Source organism: Aegilops tauschii, chromosome 5, assembly GCF_002575655.3.
Source record: "Aegilops tauschii subsp. strangulata cultivar AL8/78 chromosome 5, Aet v6.0, whole genome shotgun sequence".
Classification (NCBI taxonomy): domain Eukaryota; kingdom Viridiplantae; phylum Streptophyta; class Magnoliopsida; order Poales; family Poaceae; genus Aegilops; species Aegilops tauschii.
The window spans coordinates 579667846-579687571 of record NC_053039.3 but is presented as its reverse complement, the minus strand read 5'-3'; the positions used below and the strand labels follow the sequence as shown (position 1 = coordinate 579687571).

The 19726-nt window shown below is 45.0% G+C and overlaps 2 protein-coding genes across 2 annotated transcripts; one reads left to right on the top strand and one right to left on the bottom strand.

The window, feature by feature from the left end:
- Positions 1–11470: 11470 nt before the first annotated feature.
- LOC109754868 (uncharacterized) lies at positions 11471–12683 on the top strand. The gene is made up of 3 exons (XM_020313759.3): positions 11471–11610; positions 11989–12185; positions 12370–12683. The coding sequence occupies exons 1-3, from the start codon at positions 11524–11526 to the stop codon at positions 12488–12490; spliced, it is 405 nt and encodes a 134-aa protein (XP_020169348.1). The 5' UTR covers positions 11471–11523; the 3' UTR covers positions 12491–12683.
- Positions 12684–13957: 1274 nt separating this feature from the next.
- LOC109754881 (protein BCCIP homolog) lies at positions 13958–16461 on the bottom strand. The gene is made up of 8 exons (XM_020313771.4): positions 16216–16461; positions 15957–16147; positions 15601–15870; positions 15298–15507; positions 15146–15211; positions 14845–14937; positions 14705–14761; positions 13958–14364 (listed from the first exon to the last, which is right to left on the bottom strand). The coding sequence occupies exons 1-8, from the start codon at positions 16346–16348 to the stop codon at positions 14269–14271; spliced, it is 1116 nt and encodes a 371-aa protein (XP_020169360.1). The 5' UTR covers positions 16349–16461; the 3' UTR covers positions 13958–14268.
- Between the last annotated feature and the right edge of the window lie 3265 nt (positions 16462–19726).

Genomic DNA, 19726 nt, shown 5'->3' with positions numbered 1-19726 from the left:
TGTTGTTATGCGGTTTGACCGATAAAGATCTTCGTAGAATATGTAGGAGCCAATATGAGCATCCAGGTTCCGCTATTGGTTATTGACCGGAGACGTGTCTCGGTCATGTCTACATTGTTCTCGAACCCGTAAGGTCCGCACGCTTAAAGTTTCGGTGATGATTGTATTATGAGTTTTTGTGTTTTGATGTACCGAAGGTTTTTCGAAGTCCCGGATGTGATCACGGACATGACGAGGAGTCTCGAAATGGTCGAGACGTAAAGATCGATATATTGGACGACTATGTTCGGACACCGGAATGGTTTCGGGGAGTTTCGAACATATACCGGAGTACCGAGGGGTTACCGGAACCCCCCGGGGAGTTTAATGGGCCAAGATGGGCCTTAGTGGAGAAGAGGAGGGGCGGCTAGGGCTGGCCACGCGCCCCCTCCCCCTCTTGTCCGAATTGGACAAGGAGAGGGGCGGCGCCCCCTTCCCTTCCCCCTCTCTCCTTCCCTTCCTTTCCCCCTCCTACTCCAACTAGGAAAAGAAGGAGTCCTACTCCCGGTGGGAGTAGGACTCCTCCCTGGCGCCCTCCGCTGGCCGGCCGCCGCCTCCCCCCTGGTCCTTTATGTACGGGGGCAGGGGGCACCTCTAGACACAACAATTGATCTCTTGATCTCTTAGCCTTGTGCGGTGCCCCCCTCCACCATATTCCACCTCGATCATATCGTAGCGGTTCTTAGGTGAAGCCCTGCGTCGGTAGCATCATCATCACCGTCACCACGCTGTCATGCTGACAGAACTCTCCCGTGAAGCTCTGCTGGATCGGAGTTCGCAGGACGTCATCGAGCTGAACGTGTGCTGAACTCGGAGGTGTCGTACGTTCGGTACTTGGATCAGTCGGATTGGGAAGACGTACGACTACATCAACCGCGTTGTGCTAACACTTCCTCTTTCGGTCTACGAGGGTACGTGGACAACACTCTTCCCTCTCGTTGCTATGCATCACCATGATCCTGTGTGTGCGTAGGATTTTTTTTGAAATTACTACGTTCCCCGACAGTGGCATCCGAGCCAGGTTTTATGCATAGATGTTGTATGCATGAGTAGAACACAAGTGAGTCGTGGGTGATACAAGTCATACTGCTTACCAGCATGTCATACTTTGGTTCGGCGGTATTGTTGGATGAAGCGGCCCGGACCGACATTACGTGTACGCTTACGCGAGACTGGTTCTACCGACGTGCTTTGCACACAGGTGGCTGGCGGGTGTTAGTTTCTCCAACTTTAGTTGAACCGAGTGTGGCTACGCCCGGTCCTTGAGAAGGTTAAAACAGCACCAACTTGACGAACTATCGTTGTGGTTTTGATGCGTAGGTAAGAACGGTTCTTGCTCAGCCCGTAGCAGCCACGTAAAACTTGCAACAACAAAGTAGAGGACGTCTAACTTGTTTTTGCAGGGCATGTTGTGATGCGATATGGTCAAGACATGATGCTATATTTTATTGTATGAGATGATCATGTTTTGTAACCGAGTTATCGGCAACTTGCAGGAGCCATATGGTTGTCGCTTTATTGTATGCAATGCAATCGCCCTGTAATGCTTTACTTTATCACTAAGCGGTAGCGATAGTCGTAGAAGCAATAGTTGGCGAGACGACAACGATGCTACGATGGAGATCAAGGTGTCGCGCCGGTGACGATGGTGATCATGACGATGCTTCGGAGATGGAGATCACAAGAACAAGATGATCATGGCCATATCATATCACTTATATTGATTGCATGTGATGTTTATCCTTTATGCATCTTATTCTACTTTGATTGACGGTAGCATTATAAGATGATCTCTCACTAAATTTCAAGATAAAAGTGTTCTCCCTGAGTATGCACCGTTGCCAAAGTTTGTCGTGCCGAGACACCACGTGATGATCGGGTGTGATAAGCTCTACTTTCATCTACAACGGGTGCAAGCCGGTTTTGCACACGCAGAATACTCGGGTTAAACTTGACGAGCCTAGCATATGCAGATATGGCCTCGGAACACTGAGACCGAAAGGTCGAGCGTGAATCATATAGTAGATATGATCAACATAGTGATGTTCACCATTGAAAACTACTCCATCTCACATGATGATCGGACATGGTTTAGTTGATTTGGATCACGTGATCACTTAGATGATCAGAGAGATATCTATCTAAGTGGGAGTTCTTAAATAAAATGATTAATTGAACTTCAATTTATCATGAACTTAGTACCTGATAGTATTTTGCTTGTCTATGTTGTTTGTAGATTGATGGCCCGTGTTGTTGTTCCGTTAAATTTTAATGCGTTCTTTGAGAAAGCAAAGTTGAAATATGATGGTAGCAATTACACGGACTGGGTCCGTAACTTGAGGATTATCCTCATTGCTGCACAGAAGAATTACGTCCTGGAAGCACCGCTGGGTGCCAGGCCTGCTGCAGATGCAACTGACGACGTTAAGAACGTCTGGCAGAGCAAAGCTGATGACTACTCGATAGTTCAGTGTGCCATGCCTTACGGCTTAGAACCAGGGCTTCAACGACCTTTTGAACGTCATGGAGCATATGAGATGTTCCAGGAGTTGAAGTTAAATATTTCAAGCAAATGCCCGGATTGAGAGATATGAAGTCTCCAATAAGTTCTACAGCTGCAAGATGGAGGAGAATAGTTCTGTCAGTAAACATATACTCAAAATGTCTGGGTATAACAATCACTTGATTCAACTGGGAGTGAATCTTCCGGATGATAGTGTCATTAACAGAATTCTTCAATCACTGCCACCAAGCTACAAGAGCTTCGTGATGAACTATAACATGCAAGGGATGGATAAGACAATTCCCGAGCTCTTCACAATGCTAAAGGTTGAGAGGTAGAAATCAAGAAGGAGCATCAAGTGTTGATGGTCAATAAGACCACTAGTTTCAACAAAAAGGGTAAAGGGAAGAAGAATGGGAACTTCAGGAAGAACAGCAAACAAGTTGCTGCTCAAGAGAAGAAACCCAAGTCTGGACCTAAGCCTGAGATTGAGTGCTTCTACTGCAAGCAAACCGGTCAGTGGAAGCGGAACTTCCCCAAGTATTTGGCGGATAAGAAGGATGGCAAGGTGAACAAAGGTATATGTGATATACATGTTATCGATGTGTACCTTACCAGAGCTCGCGGTAGCACCCGGGTATTTGATATTGGTTCTGTTGCTAATATTTGCAACTCGAAACAGGGACTATGGATTAAGCGAAGAATGGCTAAGGACGAGGTGACGATGCGCGTGGGAAATGGTTCCAAAGTCGATGTGATCGCCGTCGGCACGCTACCTCTACATCTACCTTCGGGATTACTTTTAGACCTGAATAATTGTTATTTAGTGCCAGCATTGAGCATGAACATTATATCTGGATCTTGTTTGATGCGAGACGGTTATTCATTTAAATCTGAGAATAATGGTTCTTCTATTTATATGAGTAATATCTTTTATGGTCATGCACCCTTGAAGAGTGGTCAATTTTTGTTGAATCTCGAAAGTAGTGATACACATATTCATAATGTTGAAGCCAAAAGATGCAGAGTTGATAATGATAGTGCAACTTATTTGTGGCACTGCCGTTTGGGTCATATTGGTGTAAAGCACATGAAGAAACTCCATACTGATGGACTTTTGGAATCACTTGGTACTTGCGAACTGTGCCTCATGGGCAAGATGACTAAAACGCCGTTCTCCGGAACTATGGAGCGAGCAGCTGGTTTGTTGGAGATCATACATACTGATGTATGTGGTCCAATGAATGTTGAGGCTCGTGGCGGGTGTCGTTATTTTCTCACCTTCACAGATGATTTAAGTAGATATGGGTATATCTACTTAATGAAACATAAGTCTGAAACATTTGAAAAGTTCAAAGAATTTCAGAGTGAAGTTGAAAATCATCGTAACAAGAAAATAAAGTTTCTACGATCTGATCGTGGAGGAGAATATTTGAGTTACGAGTTTGGTCTACATTTGAAACAATGCGGAATAGTTTCGCAACTCACGCCACCCGGAGCACCACAGCGTAATGGTGTGTCCGAACGTCGTAATCGTACTTTACTAGATATGGTGTGATCTATGATGTCTCTTACTGATTTACCGCTATCATTTTGGGGTTATGCTCTAGAGACAGCTGCATTCACGTTAAATAGGGCACCATCAAAACCCGTTGAGACGACACCTTATGAACTGTGGTTTGGCAAGAAACCAAAGTTGTCGTTTCTTAAAGTTTGAGGCTGCGATGCTTATGTGAAAAAGCTTCAACCTGATAACCTCGAACCCAAATTGGAGAAATGTGTCTTCATAGGATACCCAAAGGAAACTGTTGGGTACACCTTCTATCACAGATCCGAAGGCAAAACATTCGTTGATAAAAATGGATCCTTTCTAGAGAAGGAGTTTCTCTCGAAAGAAGTAAGTGGGAGGAAAGTAGAACTTGATGAGGTAAGTGTACCTGCTCCCTTATTGGAAAGTAGTTCATCACATAAACCGGTTCCTGTGACACCTACACCAATTAGTGAGGAAGCTAATGATGATGATCATGAAGCTTCAGATCAAGTTACTACCGAACCTTGTAGGTCAACCAGAGTGAGATCCGCACCAGAGTGGTACGGTAATCCTGTTCGGGAGGTCATGTTACTAGACCATGACGAACCTACGAACTATGAAGAAGCGATGGTGAGCCCAGATTCCTCAAAATGGCTTGAGGCCATGAAATATGAGATGGGATCCATGTATGAGAACAAAGTGCGGACTTTGCTTGACTTACCCGATGATCGGCAAGCAATTGATAATAAATGGATCTTCAAGAAGAAGACAGACGCTGACGGTAATGTTACTGTCTATAAAGCTCGACTTGTTGCGAAAGGTTTTCGACAAGTTCAAGGGATTGACTACGATGAGACCTTCTCACCCGTAGCGATGCTTAAGTCCGTCCGAATCATGTTAGCAATTGCCGCATTTTATGATTATGAAATTTGGCAAATGGATGTAAAGACTGCATTCCTGAATGGATTTCTAGAAGAAGAGTTGTTTATGATGCAACCTGAAGGTTTTATCGATCCAAAGGGAGCTAACAAAGTGTACAAGCTCCAGCGATCCATTTATGGACTGGTGCAAGCCTCTCGGAGTTGGAATAAACGCTTTGATAGTGTGATCAAAGCATATGGTTTTATACAGACTTTTGGAGAAGCCTGTATTTACAAGAAAGTGAGTGGGAGCTCTGTAGCATTTCTAATCTTATATGTGGATGACATATTGCTGATTGGAAATGATATAGAATTTCTGGATAGCATAAAAGGATACTTGAATAAGAGTTTTTCAATGAAGGACCTCGGTGAAGCTGCTTACATATTGGGCATCAAGATCTATAGAGATAGATCAAGACGCTTAATTGGACTTTCACAAAGCACATACCTTGACAAAGTTTCGAAGAAGTTCAAAATGGATCAAGCAAAGAAAGGGTTCTTGCCTGTGTTACAAGGTGTGAAGTTGAGTAAGACTCGATGCCCGACCACTGCAGAAGATAGAGAGAAAATGAAAGATGTTCCATATGCTTCAGCCATAGGCTCTATCATGTATGCAATGTTGTGTACCAGACCTGATGTGTGCTTGCTATAAGTTTAGCAGGGAGGTACCAAAGTAATCCAGGAGTGGATCACTGGACAGCGGTCAAGAACATCCTGAAATACCTGAAAAGGACTAAGGACATGTTTCTCGTTTATGGAGGTGACAAAGAGCTCATCGTAAATGGTTACGTTGATGCAAGCTTTGACACTGATCCGGACGATTCTAAATCGCAAACCGGATACGTGTTTATATTGAACGGTGGAGCTGTCAGTTGGTGCAGTTCTAAACAAAGCGTCGTGGCGGGATCTACGTGTGAAGCGGAGTACATAGCTGCTTCGGAAGCAGCAAATGAAGGAGTCTGGATGAAGGAGTTCATATCCGATCTAGGTGTCATACCTAGTGCATCGGGTCCAATGAAAATCTTCTGTGACAATACTGGTGCAATTGCCTTGGCAAAGGAATCCAGATTTCACAAGAGGACCAAGCACATCAAAAGACGCTTCAATTTCATCCGGGACCAAGTCTAGGTGGGAGACATAGAGATTTGCAAGATACATACAGATCTGAATGTTGCAGACCCGTTGACTAAGCCTCTTCCACGAGCAAAACATGATCAGCACCAAGGCTCCATGGGTGTTAGAATCATTACTGTGTAATCTAGATTATTGACTCTAGTGCAAAAATATGCCCTAGAGACAATAATAAAGTTATTATTTATTTCCTTATATCATGATAAATGTTTATTATTCATGCTAGAATTGTATTAACCGGAAACATGATACATGTGTGAATACATAGACAAACAGAGTGTCACTAGTATGCCTCTACTAGACTAGCTCGTTAATCAAAGATGATTCCATCCGTTTACTAGACTTGACCCATTCCGTTAGCTTAGCACTTGATCGTTTAGTATGTTGTTATTGCTTTCTTCATGACTTATACATGTTCCTATGACTATGAGATTATGCAACTCCCGTTTACCGGAGGAACACTTTGTGTTCTACCAAACGTCACAACGTAACTGGGTGATTATAAAGGTGCTCTACAGGTGTCTCCGAAGGTACTTGTTGGGTTGTCGTATTTCGAGATTAGGATTTGTCACTCCGATTGTCGGAGAGGTATCTCTGGGCCCACTCGGTAATGCACATCACTATAAGCCTTGCAAGCATTGTAACTAATGAGTTAGTTGCGAGATGATGTATTACGGAACGAGTAAATGACTTGCCGGTAACGAGATTGAACTAGGTATTGACATACCGACGATCGAATCTAGGGCAAGTAACATACCGATGACAAAGGGAACAACGTATGTTGTTATGCGGTTTGACCGATAAAGATCTTCGTAGAATATGTAGGAGCCAATATGAGCATTCAGGTTCCGCTATTGGTTATTGACCGGAGACGTGTCTCGGTCATGTCTACATTGTTCTCGAACCCGTAGGGTCCGCACGCTTAAAGCTTCGGTGACGATTGTATTATGCTTGTGTTTTGATGTACTGAAGGTTGATCGAAGTCCCGGATGTGATCACGGACATGACGAGGAGTCTCGAAATGGTCAAGACATAAAGATCGATATATTGGACGACTATGTTCGGACACCGGAATGGTCTCGAGGAGTTTCGGACATATACCGGAGCCGGAACCCCCCCGGGGAGTTTAATGGGCCAAGATGGGCCTTAGTGGAGAAGAGGAGGGGCGGCTAGGGCTGGCCGCGCGCCCCCTCCCCCTCTTGTCCGAATTGGACAAGGAGGGGGGCGGCGCCCCCTTCCCTTCCCCCTCTCTCCTTCCCTTCCTTTCCCCCTCCTACTCCAACTAGGAAAAGAGGGTGGGAGTAGGACTCCTCCCTGGCGCGCCCTCCCCTGGCCGGCCGCCTCCTCCCCCCTGGTCCTTTGTATACGGGGGCAGGGGGGCACCTCTAGACACAACAATTGATCTCTTGATCTCTTAGCCTTGTGCGGTGCCCCCCTCCACCATATTCCACCTCGATCATATCGTAGCGGTTCTTAGGCGAAGCCCTGCGTCGGTAGCATCATCATCACCGTCACCACGCCGTCGTGCTGACAGAACTCTCCCGTGAAGCTCTGCTGGATCGGAGTTCGCGGGACGTCATCGAGCTGAACGTGTGCTGAACTCGGAGGTGCTGTACGTTCGGTACTTGGATCGGTCGGATTGTGAAGACGTACGACTACATCAACCGTGTTGTGCTAACGCTTCCGCTTTCGGTCTACGAGGGTACGTGAACAACACTCTCCCCTCTCGTTGCTATGCATCACCATGATCCTGTGTGTGCGTAGGAATTTTTTTTAAATTACTACGTTCCCCTACACTTCTACCTCCACCTCCTCGTCGCCGTCTCCTCTGATTCCGACCTCCGCAAGCATGCCGTGGGCTACATGATACTCATCCTTGGTAGCGGCACCACTGCCTACTACTACTTCCACTTCCCTGTTGATGAACTCCACGTATGAACGTGTTGCTTGGCTACTGCCTCTTCCCAAATTCATTTTTTTTTTGTTATCCCAATCCACGCACCTAGGTCGAACTGTAGAGATGAGTCTTTCTTTTTTTTTTTTGCAGGTAAAAACTTATATTACTCAAGCATCAACCGCACAATCCTTCTTACATAACTCAATGACTTCTTGGAGGCCAGAGCCCAACCAAACTACGGTTCTACTACCAGTTCTAGCAAATTTAGCTAGGAAATCACTTACACAGTTTTGACCACGGTTGATATGAGTAATACGAGTCATACGAAGAGACTTCAAATGCATGATCTCCTGCACCAGCGCCGCATAAACTGACCTGTTAATTCCACTATCATTCAACATGTTCACCGCTAGTATCGAATCCATCTCAATGCAAATTGTGAGATCCGGACGTTGAATGGCTAGAGATAAACCCTTCATGCACGCACTTATTTCTGCTTCAACCTGATATAAAAATCAAGTGGGCATGTAGATGGTACTCACGCTACTCAAACTACATCCCAAGAAGCCACACGATGGTGGGATTAACTGCCCATCGCCTTCTGATATGCTTTGTCTAGGATTAGATATGTTGCGTTAAAGAAGGGTAGAAGTCATTCTATCTCTCGCGAACTCTTCTTCATCCCTGCTCAGCAATCCTTGTGCAATTGTATCCATAGAAGTCATCACAGCAACAGTATTTGCTTTTTTCAAAAAAATTCCCAGAATTTTCTTGTGTAATGAAACTTAGCATTAGAAAGGAATCAGAAGCGTTGCGTGAAAATGTGAACAAAGAATATAGGCATAGTTACTACCAAGGAGTTGACTTTGATATCATTCTAGCTACTCCCTCCATTCCCTTATATATGGTCACAAACTCAAATTACATGTACCAAGATAAAATTAATGACCGGTTTGCAACCAATTTTTTTTTATTAACCGGGATCATTAATACGCCGCATGCATGTAAGAAAGGAATAAGAAGAAAGTAGCTAAGTGTCATTATGATTACATGCATGCAAGTATTAAACAAGTTGCTAGTATGAGGAAACATCATTAATTTTTGTCTCGATCACTGTTGGTGGCCTTATATAGATGCAAAATGTATTGTTTATAGTGGCCTTGTATAAGGGAATGGAGGGAGTATAATTTTCTGTTAAAGTTCTTTAGTAGCCCAAATTTTAACTTATGATTGCAATAGATCAGTATCTGCGCATACTACTATTAGAGGATGACGCCACCTCCATTGGTGAAGTTGACATCAAAAGCAAAAGTGTATGGTTCTATAGTCTATCAGTAAGCATTACTACAAAACTGATGTATTAGCAAACATTTTTAGTAAGCAAAGACAAAAAAGGAGACGGGCCTTGTTGCATGTTTAAGGTGAACTTGCAACTGGCACAAAAGGGTATGCTAGTTGCGCGTCAAGGTATGGCTTGCAATTGGAACAAAAAAAATGGGGTGATGCCCAATTGAATATCAAGGTTAGACTTGCAATTAGGACAGAAAGTGAGACGGACCCATTTGCATGTTTGGGGGGGGGGGGGGGGGGGGGGGGGGCTTGCAACTGGGACAAGGTGGGTGGGGCCACCCCAATTGCATATCATGGGTGGACTTGTAACTGAGACATAAAATGGGTCAGGCCCAGTTGCATGTCGATGGTGGATATGCAACTGAGACCAAAAAAAAGTGTTGCCCCCCAAATTTGTGTGTTGAGGACGGACTTCCAACTGCGACAAAAACTGGGTTGGGCCGAGATGCAAGTCGGTGTTGGACTTGCAACTGAGGCAAATGATTCACCCCGTCGCGGGTCGCATATCGAGGGGGGACATGCAACTAGGGAGAAAATGGGGCCAAGTTTCATGCCAGGGTTGGAGTTGCAACTGGGACAAACATGGTTTACCCCCCCCCCCCCCCCCAAAAAAAAGTTGTGTTAAAGATTTGCACAACTAGGATAAGAACAAAAAAGACGGCCTCGCAGTTGCATGTCAAGGAAAGAGTTGCAAGTAGGACAAAAATGATCGAACCCCCAGTTGCGTCTCGAGGGATAAAAATTGAATCGGGCCCAGTTGCGTATCAAGAGGTGGACTTGCAACTGGAACAAAAACGATGACCCGGTTTTATGTGTGGAGCTGGAGTTGTAACTAGGACCAAAAAAAGTCACTATTTAGAAATCACAAAATCTGAAGATGAAAAAAGGGCAAAGTGGGAAATATTGATTTGAGGTCACTCATTGCATCATGCTTGTCTGCCATCTTCATCACGGGCACAAATATGAAACCACTAGTTAACTCCATCCTTCCCGCTCGAGTCAACTCTTCTCCAAGGCAAAGGGGAATGGGACAGACACAATGAGTAATGAAAGCAAGGAGGCGACGACCAACTCCCTCCGTTTTTTAATATTTGTCTTTCTAAAGATTTCAACAAGTGACTACATACGAAGTAAAATGAGTGAATCTACACTCTAAACTATGTCTATATACATCCGTATGTGGTAGTCCATTTAAAATCTATAAAAAGATAAATATTTAAGAACGGATGAAGTACAACACAGGCAAAAAAAAGAATAAACAAACTGAAACGGGACCATAAGATCACATCGCGAAAACAGCCCAACAAAAAATGCACCACGAATGGGCCAATAAGTAGAACATCGACGCGCGCGACAAAACAATCAACTATCAAAAAATTTACGTCATTTATGGTGAACAGATGACAGAGTGGAAAAAGTTCACAAATTTAAGACAAATAAATAAAGAAGAAAAAAGGAAAAAAAAAGTGCATGGCTAGTTGCATGTTAGTGATGGACGTGCAAGCTCACAACCCCTGTCAGTCCTGTTATAATCGTGTTGAGAGCCATGCAGTTACAGCCGGCTAACAACGCTTACGGTAGCAAGTTTAGTGGTGAACATGCATTTTTAAAATGTTGAGTATGTATTTTGTATTGCACGTGTATTGGAGTTGTGGCCCACCTCCTAGTCTTGTATAGTTAAGGTGGAGGCTTTCCCTGTATTATATATACGTGCACCAGCACCCCATCAATACAACGTTCATTGTATTGCAAATCTCTCCTTCCACATAAAACATAAAATTGTAAAAAAAAATGAAATACTACCCATATGAAAACGTGGTCAATTTTTTTAAAAATGAATTCTGTAAAGTGTTTGCGCACTTCAAAAAGTATTTTGTATGAAAATGTTGTGGACTAAAAATGTAAAAGAGAAGAAAAACAAAAAAAGAGTGCGTTTCTGTGCCACATCCGAACAAACTTTTTTTTCCCTGTAAATGAAAAAGAAAAACATGAAAAAGACCACAACCCGCTAAAAAAATTAAAAGGCCACAGCCCGTACGTACAACTCAGTAGTTCCGATGGATCCTTGCCTAAAAAGAAGTAGTTCCGATCCGCAAGGTAGGTTCCAACCCGGCCTAATTCTCCTCTCCTGCTTGTTTGCAGGCCTGCGACGATGACGGCTTCCCTCCGCGCGGCGGCGACGAGGATCCTGCGTCCGGCGGGGCAGGGGCTTCGCCGGCTGGTCCACACCCAGCAGCAGGTATCTTGACCTCCGTTCCATCTCCGGCTCGCTGTTTCCCTTGATTCTTGCTCCGATCGGCGCAGGCCCTCCGTTCTACTCGGCATGCTATTCTAGTAGTATGTTATAGATCATCATAGGGATGAACCGCTATCTTTAAAACATGCATCTTTTTCATTTCCATCTGGATTTAGATTGCTATTTTGCTGTGCTGGTAAATTTGGCATCTTTTTTTTCCCATTAAAAGATGATCGACTGCCTAGCTGAATTTCTATGAACTGGACCCAGCAAACCTGAATTACCTTTTTCTTAAGATTAGATTAATATTCGCTGCACTCAGACATTTATTTTCTAAGATTATTTGGGCATTAATTCTTAATGCGGCTTCGTTGTTTTCAGCAATCTAGATCCACCGGTGCCTTGGAGGACGGACACCGTGCAGCGCAAATCCAGCAGAAGAAGGAGGAGCTGTACGATCTCATCGCCCGCGCTCAGGCCAAGAAGGTCGGCATATTTTCCACGACTTCCGAGGGAGATAGACATTTGCTCCGGATTCTCTGCACACAAATCAAGCCGAGACCAAATGACCCTCAATGGTAGAATATCTATCTATCAACCATATTTGCTCTGTTTTCCATCTGCTACAGGAGCTGACCCTTGATGGTACAATATCGACCATGTGTAGACATAGATATTTGCTCTGTTTTTCCTCTGCTACATTAGTTGATCCTTCATGGCACACGATCTACCATATGTCTCATCCCACCTACGTACCTGCAGGCGCTGGATAACTACCGCTAAGAAGGTGACCGCGCTGTGTTCCGCTGCGATTGTTCTTGCTATTGTTGCGTTCACTCTTCCTGACTTAGCTACTCGTCCTGAATACAAGCCAATGAAGTGAAAGATGAATGGTATCTTGTTTGATGGAGAAGCAAGACAAATGTATATCAGTTCTATTCCAGCACTATATATTATGTGTGACTCTGAAAATATATGTCTATGATCTGTCACCTATAACTTGAGTATTCTTATTTCTGGATGATTCATGATCGCATTGTAAGATAATTTGTGATGTCGCTGACATGGTATCTTATCCTTTCTGCTTGAGTAATTTGTATGAAAATGAGTCTCATGCATTGTTGTTGGCGAGAGCAACGGCAGAGATCCCCTCGGGTGCTGCTTAATACTATGTCAACGAAATTTCCTTCTTCCCAAACGCTAGCTGACGCGCGCGCATGATCCACCCATCACGAGCCTCGCCGTCGATGCAAAAGGTTAGTCACAACATAGAATCCCTGTTTAGTTCCCGTTCCCACACGACTAAGCACCTATTGTTGCATGCTGCATTGTCAAGGGGGAGATGAGGAGGGGAGGGGGTGGTTAGGGGCAATCATTTTCTTCCTAAATCTTGCATTGGTCTTGGAAGGCGTGGGCAGCACCCACCCACGAAAGGCAATAGCACTGAATAAATTGGGCAATAAGAGGACTATCACTGTCAACAATGTAGGACAACTCTTTTGCATCATTATGTAGGCAGCTTTGCATCATCTAAGTTACACACACAGTACTGATCTATCTTGGCCAATGATTTTCGCAGCCAATGTTCAACCTCCAGACAGGGGAGTGGACAGGTGTTATGACTTATGAATGGTCCAGAACCGGTGCAAGAGAATGAGGATTATTCGAAACTTGAACGCGGGTTATCATTGGCTGAGTTGAACGGTTGGTTAGTTATGGTTCATCGATATGGTCAGTGAATTAGTACTAAATAAACTAGCTTCTGAGTGGTGTTTCGAAATGTAATAATACCCTGCTCCTAGTGCAACATATGTGTACAGCTATGGTCAGTTTGGAATAAACAAGCTTTTGAATGGTGTGCTTCATAACATAATACTACTACTCAGTTCCTGAATAAACAAGCATTTAATACTTGTCTCACATTTATGTCGTCCCTGAATGTTGGAATTTTTTATTCAGTGGCACTAAAATTTTCCTCTAGTGCGGCCGAAGTGTTTTTTATTTCTTGTTTTGCGGCCGAATTTTGTTTTGGTCTAACCGAAATTAATGTCGAGTGCAATTGTATTTCCCTTGATGATTGTAAGGACATTATTATTTGAGTAATACAAGTGTTCCCGCAAAAAAAAAAAAATGTCGAGTGCAATTGTATTTTGTTTTCAACAATATATTTCCATCGGATCGAGGATTGCTTGCCTCCAACGTTACAGTTTCATTTTGCTTAATGAATTAACATGCAGCTCTCCTGCATGGTTTGAAGAAGGGAAAAGAGGCATACAGTTGGCGCTAAAAAGCTTTCAGGGTCACCTTTCAGCCTCTCCTGCATGCCTTGGGCCTAGCAGCAGCGAGAAGATTAAGCCAAAATTCAGTAACACATAGTACTGTATAATACAAGTGCCAAGCACTAGCATTTTCATGGAGTGCAAATTTCAGTTGAATCAGAAATGTCACCCCATGCATGTTTTCAGGCAACCAAAGAAACCCTCCATGAATATCATCCATCTTGTGGCAAAAACTGAATACATGAAAAGATGGAATAATTCAAAAACCACCCCTTCCTACAGAACCAGCCTCCACAGATGCACAATGCCATTGCGTCTTGCCGATGGGCAGCAGCAAAATCCCACCTGGGATTTCTTCTCCTACGAGCAAAGATAGACCCGCCTATTCTGACACCAAAGCCTCCAGCTTCTTGCGGAACTTCGGGATCACGTCAGCTTTGACGCACATCACCAGGCCCATCTCCTTGTAGTTCTTCAGCTGCATGGGCAGCCGACAAAAGATTGTATTTAGCAACATTTTCTTAATTTCCGCAGGCAGATAGGTGTAATCGGCATCGGTTTTGTTTCAAGAACAATATGAACAAGAGTTCTAAACAGAACAAAATAGCAACACAAATTCCGTTCCTACTACTCAGCATGCTTGTCTAGGACTAATGGTATTTCCTTGGAACACGATCTCTTCCAAAACTGAACACAGGAATCAGCAAACAAACATATGCACCACCACACAAATAAAACCTTGCACACTTGCAAATGATAAATAAGTATGTACATGTCGAAACATAATATAAAGCATGGAAAGATTGAACAGAACTGACCTCTTGCTGAGCTGACTGTTCAGCGCGAATTGGAAAAGTAAAAGACCACGAACTAAGCTGAAAAAAAAGAAAGAAAGAGGTGTCAACACCTGTCACAGAAATACAAAAACAGCTAATACCTCAGCAGGATGTTTTGATACCTCACGGAAAATTTCGTCCTCCAATTTCGGGTAGATAACAGGTTCATCCTCATCTTTGTTGTTCTTTGCTTTCTGCTTCGGAGGAGTTTTTCTCTGAACAAAGTGACAGAGAAAAGTTTGTTGGTATGAACAAACAGATTGCCAAAACAGTAGCCTCTATTTCAATATCAAGGGCAGAGTTATTCTTGAACCAGACCAACACATTCGACTCTACTGATTAACAAAACATGCCGCTTTGTACATTCAAGCAAAGCAGACGGCGGTCATAAGGAAAAGGAAACGTGATGTATATTGAGCTTACCTCCAAGATTCTGACAAGCAACAGGTACTGCTTGAATCGGAAGGAGTCCTGGAGTTCTTGTGTTGGCTTCAGACATGCAGGCACAGTTGCAAGTTAATTAAACACATGAAAGATGGACAGAACCGAATGTGCTTGACAAACTGACAACCCACCTCATCTTCTGTCGCCCAGGAAACCTCGTCAAACAGCGAATCGTACATCTTAGGCACCATTTCGTACGGGAAATTCACAAAGCGCCGGCACACGAGCAGGCCGACAGTGGATGCCTTGTCTTCCAGCAGCGACTTTAGCTTCTCCTTGGTGTCCTTGTCACCGCAAACGGCAAGCAGATACTCCTTAAGATCCTTGATGCAACGGTTCTCCTGCAAGGCAGCAGCAGCAAAGGTGTTCAGTCTGAAATCCACCAGAGCATCCACTAATCAGATGACACGACCTGAGTCAATTGTGCATCATACCCCGTATCTTCCCAAATTGAGCACGGTAATGAGACCGAAGAGGTCCCCATCGTCGTCGCTCTTGTCGCCCCCATTTGCTTCCCCATCCTCATCCTCGTCCTCGGCCATCTTGACAACGGTGCCGACGGTGGTCTGTTCGAGGACGAGGTCGACGAAGCCGGTGAGGTCCCAGGGCTTGGAGTCGAGGTAGGTCTTGAGCAGCAGCCTGACGCCGTGGAAGTCGGCGGGCTTGGGGTCGAAGAAGGCGAAGTCGGCCTGCACCGTCTCCATCTGCAAGCGCCGCCAACACGAGGAGCAAATCACCAAACTTTGCCGGTGAAACAGTAAATCAACAAGAGGAGGAAAGAGTTAGGGACCTCCTGGGACGCGTCGTCGTCGTCGCTGCTCGAGCACTCCGGAGAGCTGTCGCTGTCGCCGTCGCCGTCGCTTCCCGAGAGCTCCTCGTCGGCGTCGCTGCTGGGGCGCTCCTCCTCCTCCTCCTCCATGTCGCTGGAGGGCTCGGCCTGCTTTGCGCGCTTGGGCGGCGGCGGCGGCATGCCGGCGGTGTCTGGACAGCAAACGAGGCGTGAGAGGCTAGTTCGTAGGGGATTCCAGGGAAGGGGTTTAGGAGCTTACCTTGATGGGGTTTGGCGGCGTTGGTGAGCGGCAGCCTGGAGAAGCCGGAGGCGGGGGAGAAGAGGAGGGAGCGGGCGAAGGGGGAGAAGCCGGCGAACGGGGATGGAGCTGGGCGCTTCCGGCCGGCGGGCATGTCGCGGGCGGTGAGGGTGGCGGCGGTGACCGGCGGCGCTGAGGGGAAAGGGGAGGAAATAATCGGAGTCCGCTCCGCAGCCCTCGCCTCGCTTTGTCTGGAGCAGGCTGGGCCGGTATGGTGGGCTGACAATAAACCTCTAACCAGGCCTGGTACTTGTGTCTTCCTTTCAGAAACACTTGGGCCTCGTGAAGGGCACCGTGTCCTCTCCTTTTTATTATTTTTATTTTACGTGAACCACGCGTGGCACAAAAAAAATATGCTTATAGTTGTCTCAGAAAAAAAATGCTTATATTCACCTAGTGCTTGGGCTAAAACAACACAGCAACAGTCTCTAGCATATTAGTAGAATGGATTGTATTGTCTAAAAAAATAAAGTAGAATGGATTGGATAGACTAATAAGGCATATATAGGGGCACGTTTAGGATATGTTTGGTTAATGACCATACATTTGACAAACTTTGTCATAACCGTAACTGTGGCAGATGCTCATTGATAATACTAGTAGAATGCCCGTGCGTTATTACGGGCTACAATGCATACAAATGATTAAGGTTGTCTCCAATGTCGAAGCTCATTTCTCCCTCGTACGTTCAGCCGTGTTCAAACGGGTGCCCAGCAGACTTCCCAAATTCAACCGTCCGGGCTCCCCCAAATCCAGCTCATATGTGGGGAAGAAATGTAGTTGTCCGGACTATTCGCCTTGTTATCCCCCATACGTTGTTTCAACACAAGAACTCCACCCTACAACACACCCTTCCCACTCGGTTTCCCTATAGCAGGACATTTTTTGCTGGAACCTTGTCCATTAAAACCGGATGACGCCTGTAGAAGATTATAGGATGCAACTCAATTGTATTCATCGGAGTCTGTTACAATATATACAGGTGATGTCTTGTGTGACAAGCCGACTAACCCTACAATATCGCTAGTAGTTAATCTATACAAAGGCTAAAGATTATAGGAGGATCAATCCGAGATAAGGGCATGTACAATGGTTGATAAGATAGTCTTATCTTAAGTTTTGCATGTAAATTAAGATGACAAGAAAAACATGTCTACACTGGGTCATCTCTTAGCCTTATCTTCAATAATTAGTTGTTCCTAAAAATATGGTGAGACAAATTATCACTACTAGGGAAAAGCTTATAGGCAGACGCTTACTAGTAGCGCGGGTTTATACCCCTCGCTACTGCTAATTACTAGTAGCGCGGGTTATAAACTCACACTACTACTAAGTTGATAGTAGTAGCGCGGGTTTTTACCCCTCCACTGGTAGAAAAAAGGCCTTTAGTCCCGGTTCGCAAAGGCCTTTAGTCCCGGCTGTGCAACCGGGACTAAATATGCGCGACTAAAGACCCCCCCTTTAGTCGCGCCTCTTACGAACCGCGACTAAAGGCTTTAGTCCCGATTCTCGTGGCTAACCGAGACTAAAGGCCCGTCCTTTAGTCCCGGTTCTCGTGGCTAACCGGGACTAAAGGCCCGTCCATTAGTCTCGGTTCTCGTGGCTAACCGGGACTAAAGGCCTCCTCCGCAGGTTTAAATTTTTTTGCGAATTTTTTTTGCGAATTTTTTCAATTTCTTTTATTTTCAAATTTCTGAATTATTTTAACCTCTAATCTCTAATCACCACCCCTCATCACTGCTCAATTTATCCTCTAATCTCTAATCACCCCTCATCATTCCAAATCATCTAACTTCCCGAACGGTCACCCATCCTCCCACTCCCCCAGCCTGAGCACGCTTAACTTCCGGGTTCTATTCTCCCTCGTTTCCAAGTCTGCACTTGTTGTTTTCCTGACAATGGTAGGATGTCAATTCTATTAACCCTCAGGTATTTAGCTTGAGCATGAAGTGGCACATTTCACTGTTTGAGTTTGAAACTATTGTTTTAAAAAACAATAATTATTTAGTAACACTAATATTTCTGGAATAATTAGTTTGACCATTGTTTGACCACAGTTTGACCAGATTTGATCAAAATTTAAAAAAAATGAAATAATTATTTAGTAACACTAATATTCTAGAATAATTAGTTTGACCATTGTTTGACCACAGTTTGACCACAATTTAAATTTTTTTGAATTTTTTTGCCTCTGCAGATCTTAAAAGCCCCGTATCTTTTTTTCTGTTAGGTTTTTGGGGATTCTAAAAATGTTTAATGGGGTCCCCCAATTAAATTTGGATGTAACTTTTCGAGTAGATGATTTTTCATATAAAAAACTTTTTCATCCGAGTTCGTATGCAAAAGTTATGCCCATTTTAAGAATTTCCAGAGAGATTTTGTAAATAAAGTCAAAATTCATATTTGTTAATTTTCCCAACAACTAGACCACATATCACATGGAAAACTTATTTTATTTTATTTTTTTGACATTTCCATCATTTTCTTTTATTTTTTCTAAAACTGAAAAGGCGATCCGGGGGGGGGGGGGGTAGAGTTTGAAAATGAGGCCTCAAATCCCTTTAGTCGCGGTTGGCCAGACCAACCGGGACTAAAGGTCTAACCTTTAGTCCCGGTTGGTCTGGCCAACCGCGACTAAAGGTTCGGGCCATTAGTCGCGGTTGGCCAGACCAACCGGGACTAAAGGTCTAACCTTTAATCCCGGTTGGTCTGGCCAACCGCGACTAAAGGCCTTCGGGCCAGCCGGAGGACCTTTAGTCCCGGTTGGCCAGGCCAACCGAGACTAAAGCCCCTCCCGTCCGCCAGCTGTCGACCGAGCGCGCTGGGCCCAGATAGTTGGTCGCGGGTCTCCTCCCGAACCGCTACTAAAGACCCCTTTAGTCCCGGTTCTATTATTTTGGGGACTAATGGGGGCGTATGGAAGCCTCTTTTTCTACTAGTGCTCGCTACTACTAAGTGATTTCCACTGTGCCTTCCGGGACCAGCCGTAGTAGTAGCGCGGGTTATAAACCAACGCTACTACTAAGTTGATAGTAGTAGCGTGGGTTATAAACCCCACGCTACTACTAAGTGGTCTCCACCGTGCACCCCGGGACATGCCATAGTATAAAACCAACGCTACTATTATCAACCCACCGACACATGTATAGACATAGCGCACGGAGGCCCAATCCCAGACCCACACTCTCTCGTTTTCACTTCTCCCTCCCACATGCGACGCCCTTCCTCGCCCACCGCAACTGCTGGCCTCGCACCTCGACGTCTCCCTCAAATACGGCGACCTCCTCTTCCACCGTAGCCCCTCCTTCCTCCTCCTCCTCCTCCTCCGCTGCCCCTCCTTCCTCCTCCCCCTCCTCCTCTGCTGCTGGAAGGAGGGGAAGATCCAGCAGAGCGCCGCCCATGACGATGGCCAGATCTCTGATGGACGCAACCCATAGCGTCATCTAGGGTTTCGGCTCCAACTCCGGCGGCC